The 14,585-nt window shown below is 54.1% G+C and overlaps 2 protein-coding genes across 2 annotated transcripts; one reads left to right on the forward strand and one right to left on the reverse strand.

Annotated features, from left to right (window-relative positions):
- Positions 1-248: 248 nt before the first annotated feature.
- GGS23DRAFT_184588 (raptor N-terminal caspase like domain-containing protein) lies at positions 249-5,162 on the reverse strand. Its single transcript, XM_051511658.1, has 3 exons — positions 4,718-5,162; positions 877-4,499; positions 249-810 (listed from the first exon to the last, which is right to left on the reverse strand). The coding sequence occupies exons 1-3, from the start codon at positions 5,066-5,068 to the stop codon at positions 585-587; spliced, it is 4,200 nt and encodes a 1,399-aa protein (XP_051376296.1). The 5' UTR covers positions 5,069-5,162; the 3' UTR covers positions 249-584.
- Positions 5,163-9,364: 4,202 nt separating this feature from the next.
- Positions 9,365-14,336, forward strand: GGS23DRAFT_184620 (uncharacterized protein). Its single transcript, XM_051511660.1, has 4 exons — positions 9,365-9,894; positions 10,003-10,375; positions 10,433-10,715; positions 10,781-14,336. The coding sequence occupies exons 1-4, from the start codon at positions 9,637-9,639 to the stop codon at positions 14,226-14,228; spliced, it is 4,362 nt and encodes a 1,453-aa protein (XP_051376297.1). The 5' UTR covers positions 9,365-9,636; the 3' UTR covers positions 14,229-14,336.
- Positions 14,337-14,585: the final 249 nt, after the last annotated feature.

Here is a 14,585-nt window from a genome sequence, read left to right on the forward strand (position 1 = left end):
TCCGTCGAGTAATCAGCTAGCTACCTAATGGCTAAAACCACTTAAAAAAAGAAAGCACCAAGCCTACTCCTATATCCTATCCGATCCTTAAACCAACGCTGACGCCGTCGTGCCGATATACGCACGTCTACGACAGGGATGAGTATTTAGTTGCCGTAGACGAAATAGGCGCTTGGGTCTTGACTTCTAATCATCTAGCGACAAAAAAGGTAAGCAAAACCCCTTCCAACCCTCCTCCCCCTTCTTGTACCCCTGTGCGGAAAACCTGCCCGCCACGTTCGTGCTATTGTATCACATCGCGGGTAAACAAGTAAGCGGATAATTGAAGATGTCCTAAGATCCCTAGTTGCCAAGGGAAATGAAGTGAGAAGTAGAGAAGAACAGAAGGGGAGGGGGAGGGGGGGGGGGGGGATAGAAGAGTAAGGATGCAAATGGTCATTACAAAGAACTCCGTTCATCTGGTTGTTGTCATTCAAGTCATTCCCTCACATGATGCCGGCCGAGCAAGGAAATGGGGGAGGATGGGTGCGAAAGGGAGGTGGCAGGAGGGTAGTTCTCAAAGGGAGGGCAAGGGGGGTTTATTATCACAGAGCGTTGAGGAAAGCCTCCGGCTTCTCGCTAGCGCAGGTGAACAGGTTGATATGCTGATCTCCGCGCGCCGCGCAGCCGAGGACCATGCGGTGAGGGTGGAAAGCCGTAGTAGAGATAGGCGCGCCTCGATTCTGCTGGAGAAAGCTAGAGTACGGCTCCATCCGGGAGAGCTCGTGGCCCTCGAAGTTGAAGACCTTGACGATATGCGCAGACGTTCCGCTGGATGAAACATTAGCGGAAAGGATATAAACGGAATGCGAACTGGATTAACGCGCGGGGACTTACACAGAGAATACCGGTAGGTGTTCGTGTGTGCTCGCCGTGCGAAGGGTATCGCGTGTGGCTTGGATAACACGGAGCGGCGAGTCCATCCGAATATCCCACAACTTTACCTTTCCATTTCGGCTCGCAGAGAGTAGCTCGCGCTGGCCGCCCCGTTGCATGTGTACGTTTCTAATCCACTGACGATCGGAGTCGTCCTTCCATTTTTTCACCATGGATTCCTGAGGTCGGAGTCGCGTGTCAAACACTCGAACGGCGCCGTCACCAAATCCGGCCACGAATATGTTTCCGGTCATTTGGTCCGACGTCAGCGATGTAACGCAAGATCCAGAACGCGCCGGTATGTCCATAACGCATGTCTCGTATGCGGCAGCCCAAACTCGTATCACGCGGACGTCTCCGGCAACAAGCACATTACCAGTCACCTGCTGCCAATCGAAGACCATCCCCGAGTTAACATTGCTCGGAACCATATGGGTGAGTGCCCTCCACGCCGACGCCAACTCGGTTTTCTTGGCTTGATCGTAATTTCGATAGATCCTCAGGACGCCGTCCGATGAACCCGTCATTAAAAACGCCGTGTCGTCCTCGTTGATAAATGTCATGTCGCTTATCTTCGATCCGTCAGGGTTGCCATTAGAAAATCGATTCAACCTGGCTTGCTTCTTCCAGTCCCATATGTGGACCGTGTTGCCGTCGTCTGCCACCGCTAGATGATCCTCATATTGATGGAAATTCATTTTGGCCGGCTGAGCACCATTTTTCATGATGCAGAGTTGGTTGTTCCATTTATGGCTGCCGGCGTAGTGCTTCTGCGGCTGGGTTTCACGGAGTATGTTCTCATTTCGTGATCTCCGCCACAGACGCTCGTTGTACTCCGTGCTTCCTGGTTCTTCGGCCTCGCTAGGATGCATCTGCGGCTCACGGAAATATTCAATCGACCAGTCAAGAAACGTGCTCGGGAGCGGCAGGGAGGGCCTCTCCTCTAGATTCCGATCTTTGAACCGCCCTGAGACGGGCTCATCAGCTACGTGGTAGTGGGCCGACGCGCTAGTTGGGTCGGTTTGTTCAAGCGGAGCGCTCCAATCGCCGGCAGGCCGCAGTCTCTGAGACGAGGTCCTCGCGACTCCAGAAGACGGTGGCGGTGTAGTAGTCGCTGTTTCGCCGCTCCACATGCTCGGCAGCTGGAACAGTAAACTAGCAGTCCGCTTTAGGATGCTAGGTGAAGGCTCCGGGGGGGACATGTCAGAAGCCGATGTTCCCATTATCCCGCTCCGCGACGTCGAAGGCTGTTTCCTGTGGCCACGAGACCGCCGCGCGCGCCTTTGAATCTCATCCATCAACGTCTGGGCATGGATGCCGACGGGCGATGACAGGAGTGCATTGTGGACATGGTCGACGATGATGGTTGCATCTCGCTGGACTTCGGGGTGGGGGTCTACGTTCAGTATCAATATGTGCTTCCAACAAGCCGCATAGACGGTGTCGGAAGACAATCCCCGAGCCGAAGCCTTGATCGTCCCATCCGAATTCCGGTTCTCGGGACGGGTAAAGTGTAATCCCATCTTATGCTCCAAACCGTCGTCTTTCGGAGGGAAGAGAAGATACTCTCTTTCTTCGGCCAATTGCTCGTAGGCCGCAACGATAAATTTGTTCTCATAACGAACAACGAAGTGGGAGATGAAGACGAGCAGCTCTTTGCGGACGAGGGGACTTCCATCGTTGGCCATGTCTATCAGCATCCAGGCTATAGATTCCTCGATCCTAGCAACCTCGTCCGTGAGTTCCGGGATGCCTAGGAAAGTCGTCATGGCATGGATGACTGCGGCTCGTACTTCGCAAGCTTGATCCCTGATTAGATCGAACAGCTTCGCAGGAACGCTCTCCCTAATGCCTCTCCACTTGGCCTCGGGAAGATCCTGCCATAATTGGCTGATACATAGACACGCCCACTGGCGTAGCAGCACGTTTTCCTCGTTCTTAAGATGAACTAGGCAATAGGTCATGATGTTCGACTGATTGCACACAGACTGACCGGGCCTGTACCCTTTGCACAGCATCGACAGCACGAACGCGCACATCGCCTTGTGCTCGTCGCTATTAGCGACGGCAAGCGCCTCCGACGGGTTGAGTATGGACGCGAAATAGTTGTAGCCGCTGTCTTTAATCAGGTCGGGCTGGCAGGAAACATCTACGGCAAGGACTCGAGTCCAAATGAACACCATCACGGGCTTCAGCTCCGCTGCGGCGGATTGAAGGAGCTTCAGCACGTATGGGAAGATGCCGATGCTTAGAGCCAGGTGGACTGCCCAAGGGCCCAAGTCCAGGAATTTGCCCAATAGTATGAGGGCACGAACTCTGTGCTGCTGGCTAAGCAGCACCTGGAGTACGACGGGGAGCTGCTCGGGAGGCTTCTGTTGCATGGCGTCGCCGCGGGCAAGGTACACTTCGAAAGCGGTCAACTGTTCGGCGAAAAACGTGGAGCTTTGGTATTCGTATTCAATCCCTTCACTCTCCTTGCGTTCCATCATGGGCAGCTGTGCTAAGGCCAAGTCGACAGCCAGATCCCAGCTCTCCCATAGTGGGTGTTGGTGAGTATCTGGTAGTTCCGGGTACGACTGGGGATGGCAACCGTAGACCATCATAATCCTCTGGGCTAGGATGAAATTCCGGAACAGGGCAGCGACCATGAGATCTTGCCGGAAGAATTTTCGGAATAGCTGCCGCGGCAAGGAGGTCCACGCAATGGTGTCAGTGATCGCTGTAAAGATCCAATTTAGTTCTCCAAGTGGCGTTCTTCTTTCTTGCAATCTGCCGGGCAGTTTCTTGGCTCTTTCTGGCGTGATACTCGTCTTAAGAGGATTCTGCAAGACGAAGAACCACAATGCCATCTCTATCGGTGTCGTCAAGCAAGCTGTGAACAAGTCAGCCGGGAGGCGGGGGTTGGTCGGGAGATTCTCCTTGACCGCGCAGGCTGCAAGATGAAGGTATGAACGATATTTGGTCTTTTCATAGTTGGGATCAGCAGCAGCTGATGCTTCTTCCTCCTCCTCATGCTTCTCCACGAAACGGTGGTAGTTATTCAAGATATTACCAGCTTCGGAGCAGTCCCAAACGAAGATGGTAGGCGCCTGCAGCCAGTGCTGGAGATCATATAAGGAAATGGGTATGTATTGGGTGAAAGTTTTGTTGAACACCCATATCTCCCCCGACGCGGTCGGCTTCGGCACGCCGTGGCCATTGTAATGAAGCAGGACACGCTCATCCTTTGCGTTCCTCCGCAATGACTGGCAGAATCTCTTCGTCTCTTCCACGGAGGGATCCAGATACTGCTTATACCTTGTCCGTAGAGAGATGTTCTCGTACTGTGCTTGTAGGGATTTCCCAATTGCCTCCAGAGCCTTTGCGGCTGGGGGCACAAAAGGATCTTGCCATGCCTCCAGTTTGGCCCCCGGGTTCGTCTTGAGCTGATCAGGGGGCTCAACACCGATGTTTAAGCAGACTGCCAGAGCAGCCGACACCGTTTTTAAGCGGTCTCGCATCCGCCAGTCCTCTATCGCATAGTTGGGGGATTCTGGCTGCCCCGTAGTTTCGTGTCGCTTCTCTGTGAAGTACATGTACCAATTCTACAACCCCCCCAGTTAGTTTCAATATTTAGCATCATGATAAGTAGCTGTCTAAAAGGATGCGAGAGTGGGATTAGGCTCCTTGCGTTTATCTTTCTGCAGGTGGCAACCTATAAAAGGCAGACCGAGAATCCATTGAACGCTAGTAACACAACCGGGTGGGACGTGCGGGAGGGGAAAAGGCGACCGAGAATCCTGTTGACGATATCTGTACTCACACTAGCAAGCTGGGAAATGATATCTTCCGACTGGTAATGGTCTTCGAACCCGTGGCGTGCGCCCCATTCGGGGATCTCCTCGTCGGCTTGTTCTGAGTCTTCGCGGCGGACGGTATATTCGCTCTTCGATCTCAGGAGCTGGGGCCTCGAGGCTCTCTTGGGTGGGTCGGGGTCGGAGTCATCTTGGGAGATGATGAGGGAAATATTATGCTTATTTCCCGGTGCCGTCAATGGGCGTCGGTCGAGATCCACGGGCTCTCTCTCGTCTGTTGCTGTGTGTGGACGGCCGTTCGTAGACTCGGAAGGCCGTGCCGCATAGGTTGGGCCGCCTGAGTCCAGCCTGGAAGGCATGGTTGTGGGATTATCATTAATTATTGGCGTAGTAGTGGTGAGGTTGGAGCAGCTGCGTAAGGGATGACTCGAACAGGGAGAACTGGTTGATGAAAGATGTTGGCCGGAATGCGACAGAACCGCGCTGGACCTAGGAGGTGCAGTAGGCAGGAGGCGGCGAGACGGCTCGAGGCTGAACGGGAAACGCGCTATGAGAGGAGGCGAGAGTGGTCACAGTATGCGTGGTGCATCTTGTTACATGTCCAGTTGCCGGCCGGCACACACACGGAGACGCACCACAGCAGGTTGGAAGCTGCCGGCCTGGGTTGGCGAAGGTGAATAACGAGGTGGATGTGATGGGTACGGTGTCTTCGGGGAGGGTTTGATGCGGTGGACGATGATGTTTGCGAACGGAGCTTACAAGATCGGATGTAGGCAGGTAGTACGTAGTACTGCTAGGGCAGGGGGCAACCTTAGGTACCTACCTAGGTGACCTATCTGTGAGCGCCTTATCAAATGGCGGTTACTAATCTTAGTATAGCACCTCGAGCAGGTACCATAGATAGGTAGGTACCTCAATACCTCTAACTCCCAACCTAGAGGTTAATGGGGCAGGTATTACGGTACACCATCTCCACGAACGCGTCCCGTTTACAACCTTACTATGAGCAGGTACCTAGGTACCTAGGCAATACTACCGCAAGAGGCAGTACGCGCCTAGCTCTGATAGGTACCTCCTAAGCATTCAATACAGTAGCTTATGTAATTGCACCTCCATTGTTGCTGGTTGGCTGAGGCAGGATGGGAAGGTAGGTGTAAGCGGATAGGTGGGGCTCCACCCTACACCACCTACCCGGTGACGAAATACATAAAGTACTTGAGAGGTACTTTACGGACCTTGACGGATAGCAGAATTGATGTTGACAAAATCAGCACCTCTTGACCTCCTATAAGGTAATATCTTGGCTAAATTAATAACACATAAAAGTACCTAATACTCACCTCGTAGATACCTCTACCTACCTCTCAAAGTACCTAAGGTCGCTATCCTCCGCCGGAGCCCATAGATGGGCTAAATGACGAAGACTACCAAGTAGCGCTGTTAGGAATCGAACCTATCCTCCGTTATATAACCTACTGATCTCCCATGTGCCTTTGTCCCCCGTCAGGTATGTACATCCTAGGCGGGTTTGGCGATTCCTTTTCGCACGTGAGAGACATATCTATCGGCAACAGGCGAGCCGCGGGCATTTCGGCGATACTATGCCTGAGATATATCTATACTACAATACTAATGGCCAACGTCTTCTGGTTAATGAATGCAACCATCAAGGGGAGCGTTCACCTTGTTGGACTATTAAGTCTGGTCGAGCGTAGACTTACAGCGACTCATGTTGTTTTCTGTAGAAGCTGCAATGAACTGCCTACGACTCTGCGACGTCTGTTCGATCTGTTAAATGGCTACAATACCAATGGTTAGCAACCCGAAGAGGTCTAGGTAGCTTATAGGGCTTCGAACGAAGTATCCAAATTCGGAGCCGTATACTAGGTACCTACACCTCGTAACGTGGGCGCTTCTATCTTAGGTACCTTAGGTACTTGCCTGAGATACCTCTTGACGTAGTGGCTTTAATGCGATCGTCTCCAAATTGCCAACACGGCAATGGAAAAGACTAGCAAGCAAAGCCACATCATTCGCAATGTTTCAGGCGGCTCGTTTCGGCGTAAGATCGACGCTTCGTCGACTTCCAAATGTTCGCGTGCCCACTTGACCTCCTCTGCCATGCCGGGACTGTCCACAGATATAGCCCGGAGAGGATTTGGGTACATACCCACCTGCCAATGGGCTAGGCGGCGTCTTAGGGACCAAATCACCGGAGAGATGCCGTATTGTCAATGCTCTATAAGGTCGAAACTAACGGATATGCTTAATGCTAGTTCGTCTGATGTTTTCACATGCATCTATCTGGTGGGCTGTTAGGTTAGACTTCCACAGCGAACCGATCTATTATGGAGGTCTAAGATATGCCTACCACAGGTTGGGTATCGTCCTAGTTGGTGCCTAGCCTCGAGGGACTTTAAATGTATAATATCCATGTCTTCCACGCGCATGGAAGGAACAGTAGTCCAGCTGGAAATTGTTCGAGAAAAGGGGGTTGGGCTCGTCCCCATCGCGCATTGATGAGAATGGTAGGTGGTACGAAGTACATGATTCCCTACGCGGGCTGGGTTGTGCCGTGCGCAGCACACCACGGGTTAGGTGTGCCAGTCGCGTCGTGGACAGAAACACGATTTCTTTTTCCCACTGTACGTGCTCTGTGCCCCGTGAAGCCGACGTCGTGGGATTTCATACGTACCAGAACGGGATCATGGTGTATCCGCCTATCCTACGGAGCAATTTAGCAAGAGGTAGGTAGGTAGGTACGTGGGTAGTATGTGCTCATCGCTGATGCCTCCAACCCGAACCAACGTAGGGGATGCCGGTACCTAGGCACCTAAGGTAGAGGGCTGCATGCCGTTGCGTACATATCGGTATTAGCAGGGAGCACAATGCCCTCGTAGCCCACGGAGAATCCGCCGATCGTAAGCGCTACTTGCGGAAGAGGCTGGCGACAGTCGATATGTTGCTTCGTATGGACACACACACTATACACATGGTGGGATGAGACGGATGTGATGTGACGAGTGTGACGGATGGATGCCGGTTTCTACGTACCTATCTGGGGGTGATCAAAAGGTAGGTACACACCCAATTTTTATTCTTCATCTGGCTTCAGAAAGAAACACGCTCACCGATCGCATACGCCTTGCGAGCTTCTCTACCGCCCCCTCCCTGCCAAATCTTGAGCGCCCGTATCCACGATTCGCGTTTCCCAGGCTTTGCATCCTTGCCGTCTGTCTAACTCGGAGAGGTGATCCTGCCCCCGGTGTACAGGTAGGCAGGCAGGTAGGTAGGAGGCGGGAATCGAACCTGCAAGGTAGCAGCCGGGCCAGTAAGGCCTGGGTGATTTCAGGAGCAGATTCCCCAGCATTCAACTAATAATAACTCCATCCAGCCACTTCCATCCGCCTGCTGCCGCCTTTCCCTTCCACTACGAGGTAGGTACCTACATCAGCACGCTCGGTGCATAACAACAGACGTACCTACGCAGCAATGCGCGCGCAGAGGCTGGATAGCCCATGGGACGGACGCCAATCCTCTCCTAGCCACGTCCCCAAAATTAGTCTTGCCCAATTCCACCGCGCCGTAACTGGCCCGAAGAGGCTAGCGGCGTGCAGTAAGGTAAGGTAAGGTAAGGTGAGGCACCCAGGTAGGCAGGTACCTACGTACATAACATCAGGTACCTAAGGTAGCACACAGGTATATTATGTATGTCCATACCTAGGAGTAGGTACCTGACCTGATGTACGATGCGTCCGTGGGTCCATGGGAGTGCGCTAGGCCGGTTGTGGCCGGCAAGGGGCAAGGGCAGACCACCGGCAGGCCCCCTCTAAGAGCCGACCCTGAAGGGCTGATGCAGGTGCGTGTGTGCGCATTTCGTAGGTGGGTGGATTTGCCCTGGCCTGCTTTCTCGGGGAGGGATGGTTACTTCACTCGAGATTTTTGGGGGGGAGAGGAAATTTGGTTGCTTCTGTCCTCATCGCCAATCACCACCAGCCGGGTCCGTCTGTTTCTCTCTCGCTCACTGGCATCTTTCCCTCTCCTCCCTCTCGCCTCCTGTCTCCTGTCATCAACCTAACCAACCCGTATTCTTTTTCCTGCTGGTTCCCTCATTCCACCGTCAACCCTCCCCAGTCGTGGACGCCAATCGCGATAGCTTCGGTCCCGCAGCGTCATCCTTGCCAGCCAGCAGCACCGGCGGCACCGGCACCAGCAGCGATTACTGGCCCTTCCGTTCTGCCTCGCTTTCTTTTCTTTTTTTCTTTTTTTTTTTAATCCACGAATCCCCGTCGCTCGCACGCTGTTCGCGCCACCTGACGATCTGGAGGCGGAAAGGGTGTCCCCCCCCATCAGTGCTACCCAGTAGACGAGCCAGCGGGTAGACGAACGAACGAACGAACCGTCGCAACATCCGACCCATTAACCCTTCATTTCCTCGTGCTCCCCCTTTGGCTACCCGGGGCAACGATACAATCCTTAGCCACTACCGTCGTCGTCGTCGTTTTGTTCTTCTGTTTATTCCGCCTTCGAGCCTTTTCGAAGCTTCCTCTCTCTGCAGACGGGACTCTAGGTAGGATAGGACAGGGAAGAGGGGACTTGGGAGACGAGACGAGACGAGACTACAATAAAAAATTCAAGAGGCTGCACGGGACAGATCAGGAGTAAATCAGCACCATTTCGAATCGGGGACCCATCGAAACCTTCCAGCCTCATGCTGCCAATCCCAACCACTCTCAAGGTTGAATTGACTCCTTACATCTCCTCCGTGTCCTTGCCTGCCGTTTAGCTCCATATCGATTTCGTCCTTTTACTACTCCGTTGTGTCCACTCTACCACGAGCCCGCATCGGCAGCCGCCAGCGCAGCGATAGTATTGTCCGTGTGCTTCCTACCGAGGCCCTGCTAAGGGGGCCTGGCTTCCATCCGCCATGGCCTTCCTCTTCAAGTCGAAGAAGAATCAGGACCGGAACGTTCAGACTCGCGACGGTCCTCCTGGTCCGCCGGCCCAGATCCAAGGCGCAGCCGGGCGCATCGCCCGTGAGGAGAAAAATCACCGATCGACACCCACCGGGAGTGTGAATTCTCTGGATGAAGGCAGCCCGAGCCCGGATGCGGAGAAGTATGCCACACGCCGTGCCCAGGATCCGTCGCAGCAGTCCCAACCGCAGCAGACGAGCGACTTGCCCGTGAGTTAAATCATCCCCGTCTTGCCTCACACTATCCTCGCCTTACCTAAGCCCCCGTCGCACCCGCAACTTAGCCGGCTTATGCTGACAATGTCCCGCTCTCTTCAGTTTCGCAACGGGCCACCGCAGAATGTGAACGCTTCTCTATACCCCTGGTCGCAACGCCGCCTAACCTTCCCTTCCAACATACCGAGCCCCTTTCCTAGGTATGGTGCAGCGGTCAATTCGGTCTCGTCGAAGGAGGGCGATATATACGTCATGGGCGGTTTGATAAACAGCTCGACGGTTAAAGGCGACCTATGGATGATCGAAGCTGGAGGGAGCATGGCGTGTTACCCGCTCACAACCACATCCGAAGGCCCTGGGCCGAGAGTCGGGCATTCTTCTCTCTTGGTGGGCAACGCGTTCATCGTATACGGCGGCGACACCAAGATTGACGAGACTGACGTTTTGGATGAGACTCTGTATCTCCTAAATACCTGTAAGATACCACCCCCGGTTCCGTGTTGATGAGCGTAGACTAATCGGGACGCGCCAGCTACGAGACAGTGGTCGAGAGCTCTCCCCACCGGGCCACGGCCATCGGGTCGCTACGGACACTCCTTGAACATTGTCGGGTCTAAAATATACATCTTCGGTGGCCAAGTAGAAGGCTATTTCATGAATGACCTGGCTGCCTTCGACCTCAACCAATTACAGATGCCGAATAATCGATGGGAAATCCTCAGCGAGAACTCGGAGACGAACACGGCGCTCCAAGGCAAAGTACCCCCGGCCAGAACGAACCATTCTATGATTACCTTCAACGACAAGATGTACCTGTAAGTCTCGTACATACCGTCACTCTCCTTATCTTATGGGCTCTTAGAACTCACCACAACCCTAGATTCGGCGGCACCAACGGCTTCCAGTGGTTCAACGACGTGTGGTGTTACGATCCCACGGTCAACCAGTGGGCGCAGCTGGATTGCATCGGCTATATTCCCGTCCCCAGAGAAGGTCATGCTGCCGCATTAGTAGACGACGTCATGTACGTTTTCGGTGGGCGTACGGAAGAGGGCGCCGACCTAGGGGATTTGGCCGCCTTCAGGATTTCATCTCGACGCTGGTACACCTTCCAGAACATGGGACCCTCACCATCCCCTCGCTCTGGCCATAGCATGACGGCCGTGGGCAAATCAATCGTCGTAGTAGGAGGCGAGCCGAGTTCGACTAACAACCCGGTCAACGACCTCTCAATCGTCTATGTCCTCGACACTGGTAAGATTCGATATCCGAACGACGCGCAGATCCAGTCCAATACCCAGAAGATGCAACAGGCAAGGCGGCCGGGCGGCGATGTTCCTTTCGCTCCCAGCAGGCAAACACCCTCCCGTGAAGGCTCTATCGGGCCAGATCCGAAGCGGATAGCTAGCCCCAATAGCCCAACGAACAGCACTGGTAAGGGCGGCACGGGTATTGACATCAACGGGCCCCCTCCCATCAGTAATGGGATATCGAAGCTTCCGAGAGCTGCTGCGTCCTCACCACCTTCGGGGCCACCGCCACAGGGTCAGCCTCCTAGACCCGGTGTCGAGGCGAATTCGGCCAGCCGTCGTGCGAGGAATGCGTCTATCGAGAGAATCGAGAGAGAAGCCGGGGGTGCTGGGTCTCCCAGTCTGGGCAGTCAAAGCCAGTCGCCCGTACCGCGAGAGCCAGTCAAGGAGGAGGTTCCAGCTGCCAATGGAAGGCGAACACCGAATCAACAGACCTCCAGGAGCGGCTCCCGTGCAGAAAATACGCCAAGTGAAACGCCTAGAACGAAGCAGTCACGCCAGATTCGCGGGCAGAGCTCTATCGACAGCACCGCGGAATCAGCCTTGAAGAGCGTGGTGACCCGCCCCTCGTCTCCGCCTCCACCCACCCGGCAGACAAGCAATCCTCTGTCACGTAGAGGCTCGAATAGAAACTCGCAGACTGTAGTCCTCCTGAAAGAGCTTGACGCTGCTCGAAATAGGAATGCGTGGTATGCATCGGAGCTCGAGCTAGCCCGTAAAGCCGGATATACGGCAAATGCGACCCTTAGTCCTACATTGGAGGGTCGGTTTGCGGAAACGTTCGACGACGAAGACAAGCCCCTCATAGAAGCTCTCTTGGCGATGAGGCAAGAGCTAGCTAACGTCCAAAGCTCCGTCGATAAGCAAGCGGTTCTTGCGGCGAAGCAGATCGCCGAGGCGGAACGACAGCGCGATGCGGCAATTCGTGAGGCAGTGTATGCCAGAGCGAAGATTGCTGCGCAAACCGGAAGCGCCGCAAGCACGCCGCAACTAGACAGCGATAGGGATAGGGACAGTACCGACCGTTCTTCCGAGTTGAACAGGAAGCTTGCGTCAGCGCTCGGCCTCCAAAAAGATCTGCAGAATAATCTTTCACGATCAGTTTCCGACCTGGAAGCGGAGAAGCGTGCACGGCAACTCGCCGACGAGACCTTGAGCGCTGCCCAGAAGCGCATGGCGGATCTGGAGGCGTACAAGCAACAGGCTTCTTCGGAGCTCGAGCAGCTGAGAGCCGAATTGCACATGGCCCAACGTGAAGCGCGAGAGCAGTCGATCGTGAGTGCTGAAGCCTCCGCTACCTTACAGCTCCTACGGCTTGAAAAGGACGACTTCGAGAATAAGTACCGAGAAGCTGTCGATGGTTCAAAGGAACACAGTGAGACCCTGGAGTCTCTTCGCGAAGCGGTAGTAGCATCCGCAGATATACGTGCCCACCTCGAACGGAAATTAGAGGAGGAGCGGTCCCAGAGGGAGATTGTCGAATCTAAGCTTACTAAACTCAAGACCGAGCATGAGACCCATACCGCAGAACTAGTGGTTGTAACGCAGCGGCTGCGAGACGCCGAAGAACTGTCCGAACGACTCTCGGCAGAAGCGAACACCCACCGCCAAGCCCTACTCGCCGGTCTCGAGAAGATGACGAAGGATCCAAGCAAGGCCAACCGGGCAGACGAAGAGCGCATCATCGCCTTGCAAGAACAAATTGAGGCGGCCAATAATCTTGTCAGGAAGTACCAGCAGGAAGCCGACTCTGCTTCGGACAGACTACGCAGCGCCGAAGAGCGCATTGCCGGTCTTGAAGCATACCAGGAGCAGTCGAGCAGAGAGGGCGTCACCATCCGCCGCCAGCTGCAATCCGCGCTGAGGGAGACCCAGTCGTTGCAAGCTATGAACACGGATCTTAAGAACCAACTCTCGAACCAACAGCTCGAGACCAATGCCATGACCGTACAGCACAATACCCTAAAAGACATCTTGTCCGAAAGGGGCATAAGCCCGACAAACCTCGCCCGGGTGCGGGGCATAGGTTCCAGCGCCGACTCTCCTGATCCCTCTCGGACCGCCGAACTAGAACGACAGCTTGCTCAAGCCAATGCTGCCCACGAGGAGACAAAGCAGACTTTTGCTGCGCAAGCCCAAGAGTCTGAAGCCGCCTATCGCGAAAGAATAACCCAGCTGGAGAACGACTACCAGTCGGCCATTCATTACGTCAAGGGCACCGAGAAGATACTCAAGAAGATCAAGCAGGATCTCGCGTCGGCTAAATCTGATAACGGCCGCTTGAAGAATGAGAACATGGAACTTGAGGAGCGTATCGGATCCCTAAGCAACGCGACGGCACCCGCGGATTGGGAGGCCGAACGGTCGTTGTTCGAAGAGAAGATCGAAAGTCTACAGGATCAAGTCAAAGCAACTTCGGCACACCTGGAACAAGAGATTGCTCAGCTACGACATGAGCTGGAAGTTACCAAGGCAGAACGTGATGACGCAGCCAGGTCTAGCGCGGCCTCAGCAGACCGACTCTCTATGCGAGAGAAGGAACTAGTGCAAATGCAGCAAGAGAATGCTCTCCTTGGGAAGCGTGCCCAGGATGCCGAACAGAAAGTCAGCATACTACTTGACCAGGTAGAAACGTCTGTGGACAACTACCGGAGGCGCAGCCGTATCAGCACAGAACAAATAACCACCGCTCCCCCCAGTACGAATGGTCTGGGCCACAGCCGGCAGAGCTCGGAGGGCGAAAGTCTCTACGGCGGTGTTGGTAACCCGAGAAACAGCAAGGCATTGGATAACCTGGCTGATGAGCTAGATTTCTTGCGGTCACACTGGGAGACAACGAACAAGGCGTATGATAGAATGTCAAGTACGTTCGACTTCGATATCGGCAGCAAGAGAGATGACGATAGTGCTGGACCTGGGCTCAGTGAAAGTCTAGCCAATTGGAGAAAACGACTCGACGAACAGGAGCGGGAAAGCGGTATCGTCGGCTCCCCTCCGGAAAGCAGCCATGCTTCATAGCCACCCAACATCAGAACCGGCGCTCCCTTACGAGACGGATTTTAACTACCTAGTTGTCCGCAACTCTGAGCGACAGAATCCTTGTACATTCCTTGTGTATTTTCGCGGCAGCAATCCTGTGCAACAGTACACATTTAAACCTTGACGAACGCACCATCTTGTCTATTCTATTCTATTCTGTCCTTCTACCCAGGTTTAAAATAACGCCCTTCCGGGATGTTCGCGTACCAATTCGTAGACCCCCTTCAGCGGTTCTTTTCTTTTTTTACAATGTTTAACTTTCATGACTCCTTTTCTTTCGTTTTTGACCCCTTGCGGTTTTCCTGGATTGAAGACAGAAATGAATCAAGTCACGCA

The sequence above is a fragment of the Durotheca rogersii genome (genome assembly GCF_024521655.1).
Source record: "Durotheca rogersii strain YMJ 92031201 chromosome Unknown GGS23scaffold_2, whole genome shotgun sequence".
Taxonomy (NCBI): domain Eukaryota; kingdom Fungi; phylum Ascomycota; class Sordariomycetes; order Xylariales; family Xylariaceae; genus Durotheca; species Durotheca rogersii.

What these genes read in the sequence shown, in the direction of transcription:
- GGS23DRAFT_184620 (XM_051511660.1), top strand. Translation starts at nt 9,637, where the DNA reads ATGGCCTTCCTCTTCAAGTCGAAGAAGAATCAGGACCGGAACGTTCAG. An exon ending in AGCAGACGAGCGACTTGCCC is followed by an intron (nt 9,895 to 10,002) that starts GTGAGTTAAATC and finishes CGCTCTCTTCAG; the next exon opens with TTTCGCAACGGGCCACCGCA. An exon ending in TCTGTATCTCCTAAATACCT is followed by an intron (nt 10,376 to 10,432) that starts GTAAGATACCAC and finishes GGGACGCGCCAG; the next exon opens with CTACGAGACAGTGGTCGAGA.
- GGS23DRAFT_184588 (XM_051511658.1), bottom strand. Translation starts at nt 5,068, where the DNA reads ATGCCTTCCAGGCTGGACTCAGGCGGCCCAACCTATGCGGCACGGCCT. An exon ending in TCATTTCCCAGCTTGCTAGT is followed by an intron (nt 4,500 to 4,717) that starts GTGAGTACAGAT and finishes GGGGGGTTGTAG; the next exon opens with AATTGGTACATGTACTTCAC. An exon ending in CACCTACCGGTATTCTCTGT is followed by an intron (nt 811 to 876) that starts GTAAGTCCCCGC and finishes TGTTTCATCCAG; the next exon opens with CGGAACGTCTGCGCATATCG.